At 40.0% G+C, this 16,886-nt stretch overlaps 1 protein-coding gene across 1 annotated transcript in view; it reads right to left on the minus strand.

Annotated features, from left to right (window-relative positions):
- Window positions 1-14,909, minus strand: part of camk4 (calcium/calmodulin-dependent protein kinase IV) — a 28,127-nt gene extending 13,218 nt beyond the window's left edge. Inside the window, exon 1 of the mRNA XM_076283274.1 lies at window positions 14,521-14,909. Coding sequence (XP_076139389.1) covers window positions 14,521-14,621 — 101 coding nt within the window. The 5' untranslated portion in view covers window positions 14,622-14,909. The remainder of the gene's footprint in view (window positions 1-14,520) is intronic.
- Between the last annotated feature and the right edge of the window lie 1,977 nt (window positions 14,910-16,886).

The raw sequence follows: 16,886 nt of genomic DNA on the forward strand, positions 1-16,886 counted from the left end.
GCAGATCTGGCACGGTGCATGAGACCGTGCCAACAGCATAAGTGGCCACCACTGGTGGCAGTGGCAGACAGGTGAGATTCACAGTCAGATTGGTGCATTTGGTATAAAAGCTATTAAGGCAGGAGGGGAAGAGTGGGGACTGAAGGGGAGTATGGAGTTGTAATGTCACACTTGAGGTGGGGAGGTTTATTGGGGGGCTGTTGATATGGTGTGTGTATGTGTTGGGGCGGGGGGGGGGGGGCATATCTATATCTAAATGTGCAAATGAATAAAAATCGGGTTAGACAGCTTGGCTAATGCAATTAAGAAGGCTGGGAGGGGGAGGATCCCAGTGCTCTGAGACTAGCATCTGGGCTCCCATAGGACAACCAGGCAGGGACAGATTCTCAGCATTACGGAACCAGACCTCCTCTCTCTCACTCTGTCTCTCTCTCTTATAATCCTCCCCCTCTTCCCATCCCCGTCTCTCTGTATCCCTCTGTCTGCCGGTGTATCTGCATTTCATCCCATTCTTGCTTTTCTTTCCCTATCCCTCCTTTTTCCTCTGTTTACACTACACTACAGAGTATTAAGGAATTAGACCGCACCACGTCCCTAACCCCCCTCCAACCTGCTTCTCTCTCTCTCTCTCTCTCTCTCTCTCCCTCTCTCTCTCTCTTTCTCTCTCTCTCCTTCTCTCTCTCTCTCTCTCTGCTATACCATCATGGCCAGCACATGTGAACATGTTTTGGGACACCATGATGCTTATGGCCTCAATCTGCTCCACATAATTACCGAGAGGAAGGGATGAAAAATAAAAAAAACACACTGACAACCAGATTTCACCATATTTAACAACCCCCCTCCTTCCCCCTCTTCCCTTCACATGTAAAGTTACATAACACAGCTTAGAGTGCATTTGGGGGGATCAAAATATCAAATGAATATTATCGGCAGGAAATGGACTAGAATCAAGAAAAGTCAATTTGATGTGGCCCCTCTCTCTCCAGTGTTTCCTCTAGTATTTTTTTAAGCAGTGGGGGCAGGCCTGTCCGAACCACCCCCCCCCCCCCACCCCCACCCCACGGAACTGACAACTGACACTTCGCTGCAACACAAACAATTATATGTATTCACCTCTATTCACACACAACGAGGCTTAATTATTTTCAGTTGTGATTGAGCTGTATATTTGGAGAATCTACAACAGGTCTGCACAATGAATTTTGAAAGGCAACTGCGACTATTGTACGTCTGCCCCATTTCTGATACCGTGGGGGAAGAAAATTAAACCGTGGGGGGCCGCCACTACCAAATCAACATAGAGGAAACACTGCTCTCTCTATTTCACTCTCTCACGATCACTCCATCTATCTCGTGCTTGGGCCCATCCCAGTAATTCTTACAATGCCTCATTTCATTAGGTCATTAAATTTTAATGCCGGCCTGTGCGGAAAGATCTAGATTAATGGGGGATCTTTGCTCTTTCTGTGATGTATGAGAACAAACGTAATGGCCGTGTTCCATCTGACAAGAACTGGACTCCCCTGAGAAGAATGTCTCAACATGAGACAAGCTGTCGGCTTACTGGCAAGATGGCATCAAATAAAGACACAACACACAGCAAAACAACATATCACAACACAAGCACAGCACACAGCACGTGGACAGCACACAACAGGAACTAGCTTGTGCTTACAAAAAAAACCCACCAAGAATTACGTCTGTCTTTCATTAAAAATGACATAAGGATGTGTGCGTCAGTGTAAGAGCAAAAAGAATATTCATTTCAACAAGCGTCAGCCGCTCAAAAGCTACCGAGGGATATTTTCTCCCCTGGTGGAGATCCCAATGAATGAGACAGCGTCATGAATATGAAAATAAAAGCCGGTGGGGAAATCAATAAGAGGCCCTAGTGTTGACTCAGAATCATTATTCCACCACCATTCATGCCTGATGATTCCCTCTCAACTCTCTATCCATCCGAAGTCATGGGTTTTAAAGTTAGAAGAACCCGAATGTTTCTCTCTCTGGTTCACTTCTGTCTGTGGATATTTCTCCCACTGTAGTGAGTGTGTGTGTGTGGGTGGGTGACTGTCCAACACTAAGCTAAGTTGCTGTGACATTTGTTAAGACCCAGAACCCCCCCCCACCACACACACACACACACACTAGAGGGGAGATGAAACTCTGTGATAGAAAGTGAGAGGATGCAACAAAGAGGAGAGGAGTGTGAACACTAGAATGAGAGGACAGGATTAGGAAGAAAACAGGAGGAAAGCGTAAAGCAAATCTGAAAAGAAAGCGAGGAAGAGGAAAGAGACCCGCAGGTACATGATAAGGTGAAAGGTCAAGGGTCAAGGAGAGAAAGGAGTAGATGGACAGAGAAAGCCCTGAGAAGGGGACGACAGAAGAACAGAAAGCTTTCAGACCGTGATGGAGAGGGCAGGAGGGATAAAAAAGACGAGAGGAGAGCAAAACAGGATTCAAAGAAAGGGGATACCTAAAGGGAATTAGGAGAGGACAGGAAAACAACAGAGAGGGAAAGAGGAGAGGAGAGGAGGAGCGGGGAGGAGAGGAGAGAGAGCTTTCCGCTTCTAGTAATGATTTAACAGGACAGACAGAAAGCCATCAAGCAGCAGACCAGACCAGCCCCAGACCACAGTCTTTGCTCATGAGCAACAGTTCCCGCCACTAATGACTAGAGGCCAATCGAAATTCATCACGGTAACAACATTAGCCACCATATGAGGGGCGACCGCTGCAAACTGACCCCGGCGCTGAAAGCATGTGGGTGGAAAGAGGCCCCTAAAGTAAAGAGGCCGTTCGGTCTATAAGTGAGCACGGTGTTTGAGATTGGACATTAGGCTCCTAAAAAAAGAATGATTTCTTAAACCTCTTAAACCTCAATCAAGTGGTTGAGGGGGAAAAAACAGTAAAATGGTTTGAGTTGCCATTTATTGATTTCTAGCTTCATATTTAGTTTCACTAAATACCATTCATGGGTAATACCAGTGACATCATCGTCCTATTAGACTGAGAGGTCTTTTTGTTTTTTTCTTTTCTTTAATAAATTATTTTTGATTGAAATACACGTTCCACAAAGTGGTAACATGGATTTGCAAATGAGGCTTTAAAAATCTTTCAAGCTACGCTGGAGAGACTTCCCATCAGCTGGTCTAGACATGCTTCTCTGTGCGTGCGGGTGATGCAATACAGGATCCATGTGTGAAAGTCTGTCTGTAGGACCTCTCATGAAACACTGTGGACATTTAGGAGAGGTTCAGTGTCTGCGTGTCTGGCTGTATGGACTCTTTTGGAAGTGTGCAGATGTGCAAGACAGGATTCTTGTCTGACCTTGACACATGAACTAGACCTACGCTGGTTGTGTGTGGATGCGCAAGACATCCACGACGCCTGAACTTCTGGCTATAATCCATTTCAGATGTCAGCGTACAGAAATGTGAGGAAAGTGTCATAGTAAGGTGAATGGCTATATTCCCTTTGTATACTGTAGTGTATGTTACCATTAAAAACTCATGTTGTGTCACTTGTACTAACTTCAAAACTAAGTTTGGCCAGTCATTTTTCTCCTTTGTGAGAGCACAGTCCATGTGTCAAGTGTTCACAGTGGATGTTCACAAATTACACAAAAAGAAAGACATATTCTGGCTCTTCAGGTAGCCTATTTTAAACCTCCAACTAACCCATGTAAGTAATTTGGGTGGGTCTTTAGAGAGTTCATGTTGGTGATTCTTGTTGTTGGTGTTGACTGTGAACCAGTGTAGGAGTGAAACCTCAGTGCAACCACATCCTGTTACACTCTCAAACTGTAGAGTAGGCAACACTCAGTAGAATAATGGAAAGTGCAATACAGGATATAGAATAGATTAATGCATAGAGATTGTCACCGAGATTGTGTGGGTCTATTCACACAGCAGTTGAACTCTGTCTCCACCATGGTTGAATGTTTTCATATGGCCATTACAGATAAACCCATTTGCTGTGAACTAGGACTAAACAACATGATTGATTTTAAACCCCTGATGCAGGAATTGAAGGATTGCCGTAGATACACAGTATACAGTAGTATAGATAGATCACTACAGATATATAAGCACACTTGATAAGAACTACAGTAAGACTAAACAACAACTAGATTGATTTCAAACCACTGATGGGGTAATAGAGGGATTACAGTAATTACTCTCAGCAAGGACTTCACACTCTCCACCTCAAATTACCTCACCAGTAGTCATCTACATGACAGCAGCACAAATTGAGGCACTAACACCCACTCAGAGAAGTCAATGGACTACAAATCCCACATTACCTCAGCTGAATGATCGCCACGATTGGATCGACCTGATCTATGATTACAGCACTGCGGATAAAGAGGAGATAAGGCAGAGGAGTCTTTAAGGTGATGCTTTATAACAGAGCCAATTAGACCCCTGTTGATAAAGACGCTACCAAAGTAGCGAGAGCAGGCAGTGGGTGGTCGAACACAAAATCATTCAAACAAATGTACCCTGAAGAGACTAGGTTTTGAGGTAAATGTTTAAACATACTGTCAGAATATGGTTAAGTAAAATAAAATAAAAATATATAAATTAATTGTAGACAAAATGTATTTTTTTCAGAATGGATAGGTGTTAGGAGACTAATATGAAACTGATCAGGGAAACAATATGAACCACCTAGAATAATAAATGGGCAAGTTCTAGCCAAATTCTAGTCCCCAAAATATCCATCCTGATAATTGAAAGTCAGCTTATGGTTTCAGCACTGTTCGATCAGAAATGACCTGATTTATCTGTGTTGCATAACCAAAATAGGAAATCCTCTTACTTTTTTTCTGACAGGTGACCTCATTGCTGGATTACCAGGGAGATGATATTTCTTTGAGTGTTTTGCCACAGATAAAAGTCTTACAGATAAAAAAAAAACTGCAAAAGAGCAACACATCCAAGCACCTATGTAGAGGTAAGTGTGAAGACAGAAAGGCATGGCAGCATATAGGTAAATGTGACTGGATTTCTTTGGCTATTTGTATGGCTATTCATAATGCACCCGGCGGCGATGAAAATCAGTCTGAGTGTGATTTCATAATGAAGACCGCCTCAGCCGATCTCAAAGTGAGGGTTGTCGGCTGAAGGCAGCGGTAATGTCACAGCCTTGGCAGCCGGAACTTGAGGCGGGAGGAGGGGAGAGAAAGACAGCGGATGCAAGCATTTGTACATTACACAAGCTGCTCCTGTTTCAGTCTTCTACATGCCCAGAATTGCATAATCACAGCAGAGCAGAGGGGAGAGAGAGAGGGATGAAGAGAGAGAGACAGAATGAGAGACATGGAGAGATGGACAGAGTGAGAGATCAAGAGAGAGGAAAAGAGAGAGATGAAGAGAGGAGAGAGAAATTGAGAGAGAGAGAGTTGTGACTTTTTTCCTCTAGGAGCTCAGCTCAGCATCTTCTTCATTATGCATGCAGACTAGCCTGGGCTTCCTCGGGACCTGAGAGCTCGGCCTGCCTCTGGATTTAGAAACGCTCAGAAACTGGCCTGGAGACCCAGGGGTCTCTACACAGCAAGCCGAAGGAACTCAGCACTTCTCCGGGCCTCAAACTAGACCCACTGACATCCAGTGGATTCAGTCAGAGAAACAACAAAGACAACGGTTCCTGGGCTAACTAACTACAACTTTTTAAACTGAGGTCTTTCCTCTGAATTAAAACAAACTTCACTGTGAAAAATTGATGATTGACAAAATCCCCTCAAAATATATGTGTACCATTTCATTTTTATTTTAACTTTCTAGCCCAGATTGAACAGTTTACATAAACATTTATCCCATAGAACATCATATGGCCGATTGAAACTCTTTGTAAGTGAGAGGTGCTGTAGCTGAAACTACATCTTAGTTCATCCCCGTTGTTTTGCTTTTTTTTAAATGCAAAGACATGCCCACTCAATATGGTACACTCTCAACATGCATTATTAGTCACTGTTATGAGTATTACACTTCACTGGAAAACAGGTCTTCCTCAGAACTCTTAACACTAACTTGCTGCTATTGTCTTCCTGTCAAGACTGAATCAAAACCGCACCTGTAGGTATAGGTATCTAACAGACCCGACACTATGTCTAGACTTGAAAGTCAACCTGGGAAGCAGAGTGAGATGAGGGGGCCTCTGTGACAAGCCCAGGTAAGTTATAGAGGTGTGGGATGCAGGGGTCATTTTTGGGGGAGAGAGTGAGAGAATAAGGGGGGGGGGGTGCTGGGGTGCAGCAATACATTTGCAACCTCTGCCAAGAGCAGATCGATTGATGGCCCTTTCCACCCACTCAGGATGCAGGAACCAAGCCTACCGGGGGTTTCGGAGCTGGAACGGCTCCAGCAAGTGCCTGCAACAGTAGACGCAGGAGGCAATTCATCAGGCCAGTGAGAAGAGTACACAACTCGGGTATGCAGCGCAAAGGGCTACATTCAAACAACAACCACCGACCGCGGCTTTGCTATTCATTACTGATAGAGCATTACTTTGACAGATGAACACGCCTTTATCTAAAGTGGAAAATCAATATCCCTTGATGGGGATGGGGCATCAGCATATTGTGACTAAAAAGGTCAAAAGAAGTGATTAATTGTTGGAAAGTTGCTGGGGTTGCTGAGAAGAGAGGTTGAAAAATATTGCAAGCTTTCCAGAGAATCAGGGATTCACCAGTGTGTGTTTTTATTAACTGATTAGGATGGCTAACGAACCTTGGCCCAGCTTAGCCTTGGAACTCAAAGCAAAATGAGGATACAGACAAGAGGAAGACAAACTTACTCTCGGCCAGCATTCTCACTGCAAGACCATTCTGAGACACAAAGATATACGACTTGTGGAGACTCTACATCACATATTAGAGTTCAATCCATTCAAAACAATGAAACCAAACCCCTTAAAAGCCACAGATTTATAACACTCACTTTTAGACTCCACAAACCCACATCAACAAACACACTCACCCTGTCTTAGTTTGGCTACAATTAGAGAAAAGCGTTTCCAATCAGGCCCCAGAAGGCACCAGCATGGATTTGACCAGCAGTGGACATGCCATTCTCTGTCAGCACACACTTCCATTCTGACCTGAGTATCATTGTTGCAATGGTGAAAGCCCCTTGGGATGATCTGTCGTGCATTCTCACCGACCACATACAGACACACACTTAAAGGACCTGATCGTACACATATGATCAAGAACACAGACGGGCAATGTATAGCCACCCCTCAATAATAAAATATGTGAATACTGACTTCTCAAGTCCTTCGCAACTCCTGTTCTTATGTAGACAACGGGCCCTCTAAAACCCTGTGAAAAAACGCCTCAAAAATGTCCCATTAAATAATTTTAAGAAGACACATTTGTAGAGAGGTTATAAATATAGGTCAATGTTTTGGGGTTGATATGGATTCAACTACCAACCTAGATTCACATTCTATGGCTGTTGTTGACAACCAGGAAACAATGGCGGCTCTAAGTGCACTGTTGCCATAGAAAACAACTGAAAGTCACCGAGGTGAAGTTAGTTTGATATTTGATATTCGGATATTCGACAGATTTTCAAAAAAAAAATGTATGCGGCCGGTTTCACCCCGTGTTTGCAGACAATGTACAAACAGATGACCTGTCTACTTGCTCCCAGCCGACCTTAGGGACCGTCTAAAAAGTACCTTCTGAATTACCTTCATAGTCTTTTTTGTCAATAGCTTTGACATCATGTGACCTAGTGACTCCAAACCAATGCAGAATATTTATCCTATATGGGACTCATCAGACACACCTCTTTTTATAGTCACTGTATGCACACTGTATTTTATATGAATATTTTGTAAAAAAAATACATTATATCCTATATGAATGGTCCTCTTTTTTCAATACCTCCCAAGTCATGTGACCTAGTGACTCCAAACCAATGCAGAATAGTTATCCTATATAGGACTCATTGGGCACACCTCTTTTTATGGTCACTGTATGCACACTGTATTTTATATTAATATTTTAAAGAAAATACATTATTTCATATCAGAAACAGTCTCCTTTTTTTCAATACCTCCCAGGTAATGTGACCTAGGGACTCCAAACCAATGCAGAATAGTTATCCTATATAGGACTCATCGGGCACACCTCTTTTTATAGTCACTGTATGCACACTGTATTTTATATGAATATTTTAAAGAAAATACATTATTTACCATAAGAAACAGTCTCCTTTTTTTCAATACCTCCCAAGCCATGCGACCTAGTGACTCCAAACCAATGCAGAATAGTTATCCTATATGGGACTCATCGGGCACACCTCTTTTTATGGTCACTGTATGCACACTGTATTTTACATTAATATTTTAAAGAAAATACATTATTTCATATAAGAAACAGTCTCCTTTTTTTCAATACCTCCCAAGCCATGTGATCTAGTGACTCCAAACCAATGCAGAATAGTTATCCTATATGGGACTCATCAGACACACCTCTTTTTTATGGTCACTGTATGCACACTGTATTTTATATGAATATTTTGTAAAAAAATACATTATTTCCTATATGAATGGTCCTCTTTTTTCAATACCTCCTAAGTCATGTGACCTAGTGACTCCAAACCAATGCAGAATAGTTATCCTATATAGGACTCATCGGGCACACCTCTTTTTATAGTCACTGTATGCACACTGTATTTTATATGAATATTTTAAAGAAAATACATTATTTCATATAAGAAACAGTCTCTTTTTTTTCAATACCTCCCAAGTCATGTGACCTAGTGACTCCAAACCAATGCAGAATAGTTATCCTAAATGGGACTCATCAGACACACCTCTTTTTATGGTCATTGTATGCACACTGTATTCTATATGAATATTTTGTAAAAAAAAACACATTATTTCCTATGTGAATGGTCCTCTTTTTTCAATACCTCCCAAGTCATGTGACCTAGTGACTCCAAACCAATGCAAAATAGTTATCCTATATGGGACTCATCGGGCACACCTCTTTTTATGGTCACTGTATGCACACTGTATTTTATATGAATATTTTGTAAAAAAAAATACATTATTTCCTATATGAATGGTCCTCTTTTTTCAATACCTCCCAAGTCATGTGACCTAGTGACTCCAAACCAATGCAGAATAGTTATCCTATATGGGACTCATCGGGCACACCTCTTTTTATAGTCACTGTATGCACACTGTATTTTATATGAATTTTTTTCAATAAAATACATTATTTTATATAAGAAACAGACTCCTTTTTTTCAATACCTCCCAAGCCATGTGACCTAGGGACTCCAAACCAATGCAGAATAGTTATCCTATGTGGGACTAATAAGACACACCTCTTCTTATAGTCACTGTATGCACACTATATTTTATATGAATATTTTTAAGAAAATACATTATTTGCCATCATGAATGGTCTCCATTTTTCAATACCTTGCAAGCTTTTTTCTCGCTAGACATCACAGATCAACATAGAACTGTTCTGCTATGTGATAATAATCAGACACATGTCAATGTGAAATAATATTTTGCATAAACTATTATATTTAATTTCCTATGGAAAACAGCTTTTTGCTCAATAGCTGCCATATAAGGGGTCCTAGACAACACAGATCAATACAGAACTGTTCTGCTATGGGGTACTTATCAGACACACCTCAATATGAAAAATGATTTGGCATCTACTGTTATATGGAAGGTATTGAAAGAAACACAGTTTCCATAGTCTACATCACTTCCCTTGCGGGGGGGGGGGGGGGTATTGAAAAAGGAGACCATTCCTTATAGGAAACGATGTATTTTCTTTAAAATATTAATATAAAATAGTGTGCTTTCAATGGTTATAGGAAGAGGTGTGTCTGATTAGTCCCATATAGGGTAACTATTCTGCATTGGTTTGGAGCCACTAGGTCACATGGCTTGGGAGGTATTGAAAAAAAGGAGACTGTTTCTTATATGAAATAATGTATTTTCTTTAAAATATTCATATAAAATACAGTGTGCATACAGTGACTATAAAAAGAGGTGTGTCTGATGAGTCCTATATAGGATAATTATTCTGCATTGGTTTGGAGTCACTAGGTCACATGACCTGGGAGGTATTGAAAAAAAGGAGACTGTTTCTTATATGAAATAATGTATTTTCTTTAAAATATTAATATAAAATACAGTGTGCATACAGTGACCATAAAAAGAGGTGTGCCCGATGAGTCCCATATAGGATAACTATGTTGCATTGGTTTGGAGTCACTAGGTCACATGACTTGGGAGGTATTGAAAAAAGAGGACCATTCATATAGGAAATAATGTATTTTTTTTTACAAAATATTCATATAAAATACAGTGGGCATACAGTGACCATAAAAAGAGGTGTGCCCGATGAGTTCCATATAGGATAACTATTCTGCATTGGTTTGGAGTCACTAGGTCACATGACTTGGGAGGTATTGAAAAAAGAGGACCATTCATATAGGAAATAATGTATTTTTTTTACAAAATATTCATATAAAATACAGTGTGCATACAGTGACCATAAAAAGAGGTGTGTCTGATGAGTCCTATATAGGATAATTATTCTGCATTGGTTTGGAGTCACTAGGTCACATGACCTGGGAGGTATTGAAAAAAAGGAGACTGTTTCTTATATGAAATAATGTATTTTCTTTAAAATATTCATATAAAATACAGTGTGCATACAGTGACTATAAAAAGAGGTGTGCCCGATGAGTCGTATATAGGATAACTATTATGCATTGGTTTGGAGTCACTAGGTCACATGACTTGGGAGGTATTGAAAAAAGAGGACCATTCATATAGGAAATAATGTATTTTTTTTACAAAATATTCATATAAAATACAGTGTGCATACAGTGACCATAAAAAGAGGTGTGTCTGATGAGTCCCATATAGGATAACTATTCTGCATTGGTTTGGAGCCACTAGGTCACATGACTTGGGAGGTATTGAAAAAAGAGGACCATTCATATAAAAAATAATGTATTTTTTTACAAAATATTCATATAAAATACAGTGTGCATACAGTGACTATAAAAAGAGGTGTGTCTGATGAGTCCCATATAGGATAACTATTCTGCATTGGTTTGGAGCCACTAGGTCACATGGCTTGGGAGGTATTGAAAAAAAGGAGACTGTTTCTTATATGAAATAATGTATTTTCTTTAAAATATTAATGTAAAAAACAGTGTGCATACAGTGATCATAAAAAGAGGTGTGCCCGATGAGTCCCATATAGGATAACAATTCTACATTGGTTTGGAGTCACTAGGTCACATGACCTGGGAGGTATTGAAAAAAAGGAGACTGTTTCTTATATGAAATAATGTATTTTCTTTAAAATATTCATATAAAATACAGTGTGCATACAGTGACTATAAAAAGAGGTGTGTCTGATGAGTCCTATATAGGATAATTATTCTGCATTGGTTTGGAGTCACTAGGTCACATGACCTGGGAGGTATTGAAAAAAAGGAGACTGTTTCTTATATGAAATAATGTATTTTCTTTAAAATATTAATATAAAATACAGTGTGCATACAGTGACCATAAAAAGAGGTGTGCCCGATGAGTCCCATATAGGATAACTATGTTGCATTGGTTTGGAGTCACTAGGTCACATGACTTGGGAGGTATTGAAAAAAGAGGACCATTCATATAGGAAATAATGTATTTTTTTTTACAAAATATTCATATAAAATACAGTGGGCATACAGTGACCATAAAAAGAGGTGTGCCCGATGAGTTCCATATAGGATAACTATTCTGCATTGGTTTGGAGTCACTAGGTCAAATGACTTGGGAGGTATTGAAAAAAGAGGACCATTCATATAGGAAATAATGTATTTTTTTACAAAATATTCCTATAAAATACAGTGTGCATACAGTGACCATAAAAAGAGGTGTGTCTGATGAGTCCTATATAGGATAATTATTCTGCATTGGTTTGGAGTCACTAGGTCACATGACCTGGGAGGTATTGAAAAAAAGGAGACTGTTTCTTATATGAAATAATGTATTTTCTTTAAAATATTCATATAAAATACAGTGTCCATACAGTGACTATAAAAAGAGGTGTGTCTGATGAGTCCTATATAGGATAATTATTCTGCATTGGTTTGGAGTCACTAGGTCACATGACCTGGGAGGTATTGAAAAAAAGGAGACTGTTTCTTATATGAAATAATGTATTTTCTTTAAAATATTAATATAAAATACAGTGTGCATACAGTGACCATAAAAAGAGGTGTGCCCGATGAGTCCCATATAGGATAACTATGTTGCATTGGTTTGGAGTCACTAGGTCACATGACTTGGGAGGTATTGAAAAAAGAGGACCATTCATATAGGAAATAATGTATTTTTTTTTACAAAATATTCATATAAAATACAGTGGGCATACAGTGACCATAAAAAGAGGTGTGCCCGATGAGTTCCATATAGGATAACTATTCTGCATTGGTTTGGAGTCACTAGGTCAAATGACTTGGGAGGTATTGAAAAAAGAGGACCATTCATATAGGAAATAATGTATTTTTTTACAAAATATTCATATAAAATACAGTGTGCATACAGTGACCATAAAAAGAGGTGTGTCTGATGAGTCCCATATAGGATAACTATTCTGCATTGGTTTGGAGCCACTAGGTCACATGACTTGGGAGGTATTGAAAAAAGAGGACCATTCATATAGGAAATAATGTGTTTTTTTTTACAAAATATTCATATAGAATACAGTGTGCATACAATGACTATAAAAAGAGGTGTGTCTGATGAGTCCCATATAGGATAACTATTCTGCATTGGTTTGGAGTCACTAGGTCACATGACTTGGGAGGTATTGAAAAAAGAGGACCATTCATATAAAAAATAATGTATTTTTTTACAAAATATTCATATAAAATACAGTGTGCATACAGTGACTATAAAAAGAGGTGTGTCTGATGAGTCCCATATAGGATAACTATTCTGCATTGGTTTGGAGCCACTAGGTCACATGGCTTGGGAGGTATTGAAAAAAAGGAGACTGTTTCTTATATGAAATAATGTATTTTCTTTAAAATATTAATGTAAAAAACAGTGTGCATACAGTGATCATAAAAAGAGGTGTGCCCGATGAGTCCCATATAGGATAACAATTCTACATTGGTTTGGAGTCACTAGGTCACATGACCTGGGAGGTATTGAAAAAAAGGAGACTGTTTCTTATATGAAATAATGTATTTTCTTTAAAATATTCATATAAAATACAGTGTGCATACAGTGACTATAAAAAGAGGTGTGTCTGATGAGTCCTATATAGGATAATTATTCTGCATTGGTTTGGAGTCACTAGGTCACATGACCTGGGAGGTATTGAAAAAAAGGAGACTGTTTCTTATATGAAATAATGTATTTTCTTTAAAATATTCATATAAAATACAGTGTGCATACAGTGACTATAAAAAGAGGTGTGTCTGATGAGTCCCATATAGGATAACAATTCTGCATTGGTTTGGAGTCACTAGGTCACATGACCTGGGAGGTATTGAAAAAAGGAGACTGTTTCTTATATGAAATAATGTATTTTCTTTAAAATATTCATATAAAATACAGTGTGCATACAGTGACTATAAAAAGAGGTGTGTCTGATGAGTCCCATATAGGATAACTATTTTGAATTGGTTTGGAGTCACTAGGTCACATGATGTCAAAGCTATTGACAAAAAAGACTATGAAGGTAATTCAGAATGTACTTTTTAGACGGTCCCTATGGTCGGCTGGGAGCAAGTAGACAGGTCATCTGTTTGTACATTGTCTGCAAACACGGGGTGAAACCGGCCGCATATTTTTTTTTTTGAATATCTGTCGAATATCCGAATATCAAATATCAAACTAACTTCACCTCGGTCTGAAAGTCTTGGTCAAGTCACACAGGCACTGCCTGGCGACAATTGATGGGCAGAAACATAAACACTGCCACCATTAGTCAGAGTGATTCACTGATGACTGGAAGTCAAGAGAGGATTCTTCATCTTGGACTGAGACTGACAGTAAGTATGGGAGGTCAGATTGAGATGAGTTGCCAGTCTTGGCAGCTGGCACTGGTGATAAATACAATGTAACAGAGAAAGAAAGAACATGTCCTATATGCTAGATTTAATACACGCAAAGGAATGCATTGCATGCATTTTTGTGCTATGCAAATGGCATCGCATCTCTATAACATGTGAGTGTGGATGCCTCTCCGTAATGCAAACAAATTGCACGGACAATTAGTGCACGAATAATTAGTGTTAATATGTGTGTGCAATTAAAGTTTTAGGCCAACTGTCTTAATGTAAGGCAATACATTTCAATACATGTTTGATAAGAACCATTATTCTGCTGTGGGCTGTTACACTAGGCTACTATCCTGCCCGGCCGATGAAAGCAATGCGATACATTTCAACGGCGCTTGTAAGGCAACTGATACTCACAACACAGAACGGTGTTAACGGCACTCACCGTCCCAATTCGGACTCCAGCTCATAGTAGTCTGCCAGTGTCTCCTTCTTCGAGTCATCTATCCAGTACTCCGGAGTTGCCCCTGGTCTAGACGAGGGCATAGTGAGTCCCCAACGCAATACAAGTAGCCTGTCCTTCTTGGCGTTTCCCCTGCGGCGATTCACAGCTTGGTTCAGTTTCAAGGGATGTGGTAGAGAATGAATGAGTTAGCCACCTATAAGGTATGATCGGAATGAAGAGGAAGGGAGATAGATTGCCGTCTTCCTACAGCGTAAAACAAAATTTCGTCCAAAGAGAGAATACGACCTACTTGAAAAAATGGGTAGGCTGTCTGGGAAGGTACACAGAGTGTGGGCAGACCTAACTGAGCGCAATTGTCAGCCGCCAGCTCTGCGCCCTAACCATATTGCGCTCCCTGAAATGCAAGGCGAGCGGGTGTGAGAGGAGGTAGGGTAGCCCGCCTGTGTTTCTGCTTGGTTTCCACCGGGTCTTACTGTCGCCTCTGTAACGAGGAGACACTTCTAGGCTACCTGGAATCACCGCACGTCACAATAACATAATTACATAATATCCATCATGATCTGGGGAGTTTTCGTTGCCTCTGGCGTGAACGTATCCTTTCACTGATTGCCCAAATGTGGTCTTTAATAACGTTTTAATGGGCAATTTATTCTAATCTCTTTCAAATACAAATGATGTAGCTTATATTTCCAGATAAATAGGCTTTGTAAATAACATGCAGGTGCATGGCGAATGTTTGCACATGGGAATCATTCATATCCTATTAGCAAGCCACGAATCTGTAAGTAGGCTAGTTTATTACCAAGGAAGAATTTGATTTAATAAATGAGTTTCCTTCATAATTATACTCAGTACATAAATATGTGAAAAATGATTCATGAATAAAAGCAAAAGAGCATTTATAAGATATTTCATCTTAATAAAAGAATATGCTTAAGATTCACTCACCTTTAAACAAATCTATTGGGCTAGTATAGCCTAATTAATATTGAGAAGACTGAATATTGATTAAATGTTTCAACAAAGAGAGAATGTGGAGATACTTGGAAAACAAGTATATTTTTATTATTATCAAAATATAATGGCACAAGACAAAACAAAAAGGCCAATCCCCCTCTTGGGCACAGGATCCACAGTGCCCAGCATGGCTGGCTGTCCTTTAAGACTCAAGCCAGGCATTGCTGCATGAGCCACCACACAGAGAAGCCATCTGCTCAGTGGCTACCTGCTCTGTGCAAAATACAGACCAATGTGAAAAATAACAAACCTCTCAGTTCCTCTATTCACTCCACTTACAATGGAGACATGACACAAGTCAGTAATTAGACTTATATTCAGGTTGTATCCTCATAAGTTTGAGGATACAACCTGAACTTTTTTGGATTCTTTTACATTTCAATGGGTAAACTTGTAATTGTGGACATTTTTGGACTATTCACTTCGGTAGACTGAAAAATGAATTGACTCTGAAGGATCACCCAGATTTCTCTCTCTAATAAGCACTGACTAACAAATAGATTTGGTGAAACTTGTTTTTAACACACCCATCCATTCAGATGGCCCTGCCATCCAAACACACACATACACACACACACACACACACACACACACACACTCACACACACCAGGGTTGTTACTCAGACTTGGGCTTCATCTCGCTGCGTTCTCGGGCCGCCAGCGTTCTGGCAGAACAGCTGTGTCAGGGACACGCTGGCCCCGTTCTGATCCAGCTCACACTGATTCATCTGGCGAGTTCCTCGGTGTGTCCTGCCCCAGAATCACGCTGGTCTCATTCTGCTCTCCCGAGGCCCACAGCGCTCCGCTCACACTATGCAACTCGACACACCACACCACACCACACCACACCACATTCAAGTAGGTTAAGCCTGTAAATTTAGATGTCGTGCTATCTGTGTAAGATTCCTGCTGCTGGTACACTCAATGTTAAAGCAAGGAAATGTTTGATTAGAACTTAGCCTGCCATGGCATGATGTAGATTAGTTCAGTTTCCAAATGCATTAGCATGGAGTAAGCCTGCAAGCATCATTATGGGTCTGAATAAATGTACATTTAACAACTTATGTGACAGTGTTGCAATTGTAAATACACAAAAACACGTGTGCACACAAACACATACACACACACACATATATATGTGGTACTGTTCTCTATTAGTCATGACTGTTACCATGGTTTTAGGTCACTCAAGGTTTTAAAGTGACACTGCAGCAGAAGGTTGCAGGATTTTAGCTGGGAACTCCTTGGTCTCTACAAAACAATGGCCAATCATTCTTATTCTTATTATTCTTTAGTGTGCTGCCTTGACTCCTGGAGGATTCAGCCCA

The sequence above is a fragment of the Alosa pseudoharengus genome, unplaced genomic scaffold (assembly GCF_046254945.1).
Source record: "Alosa pseudoharengus isolate Yale_2024_CS ecotype anadromous, Long Island Sound unplaced genomic scaffold, YU_APseudo_1.1 YU_APseudo_1.1_scf_14, whole genome shotgun sequence".
Taxonomy (NCBI): domain Eukaryota; kingdom Metazoa; phylum Chordata; class Actinopteri; order Clupeiformes; family Clupeidae; genus Alosa; species Alosa pseudoharengus.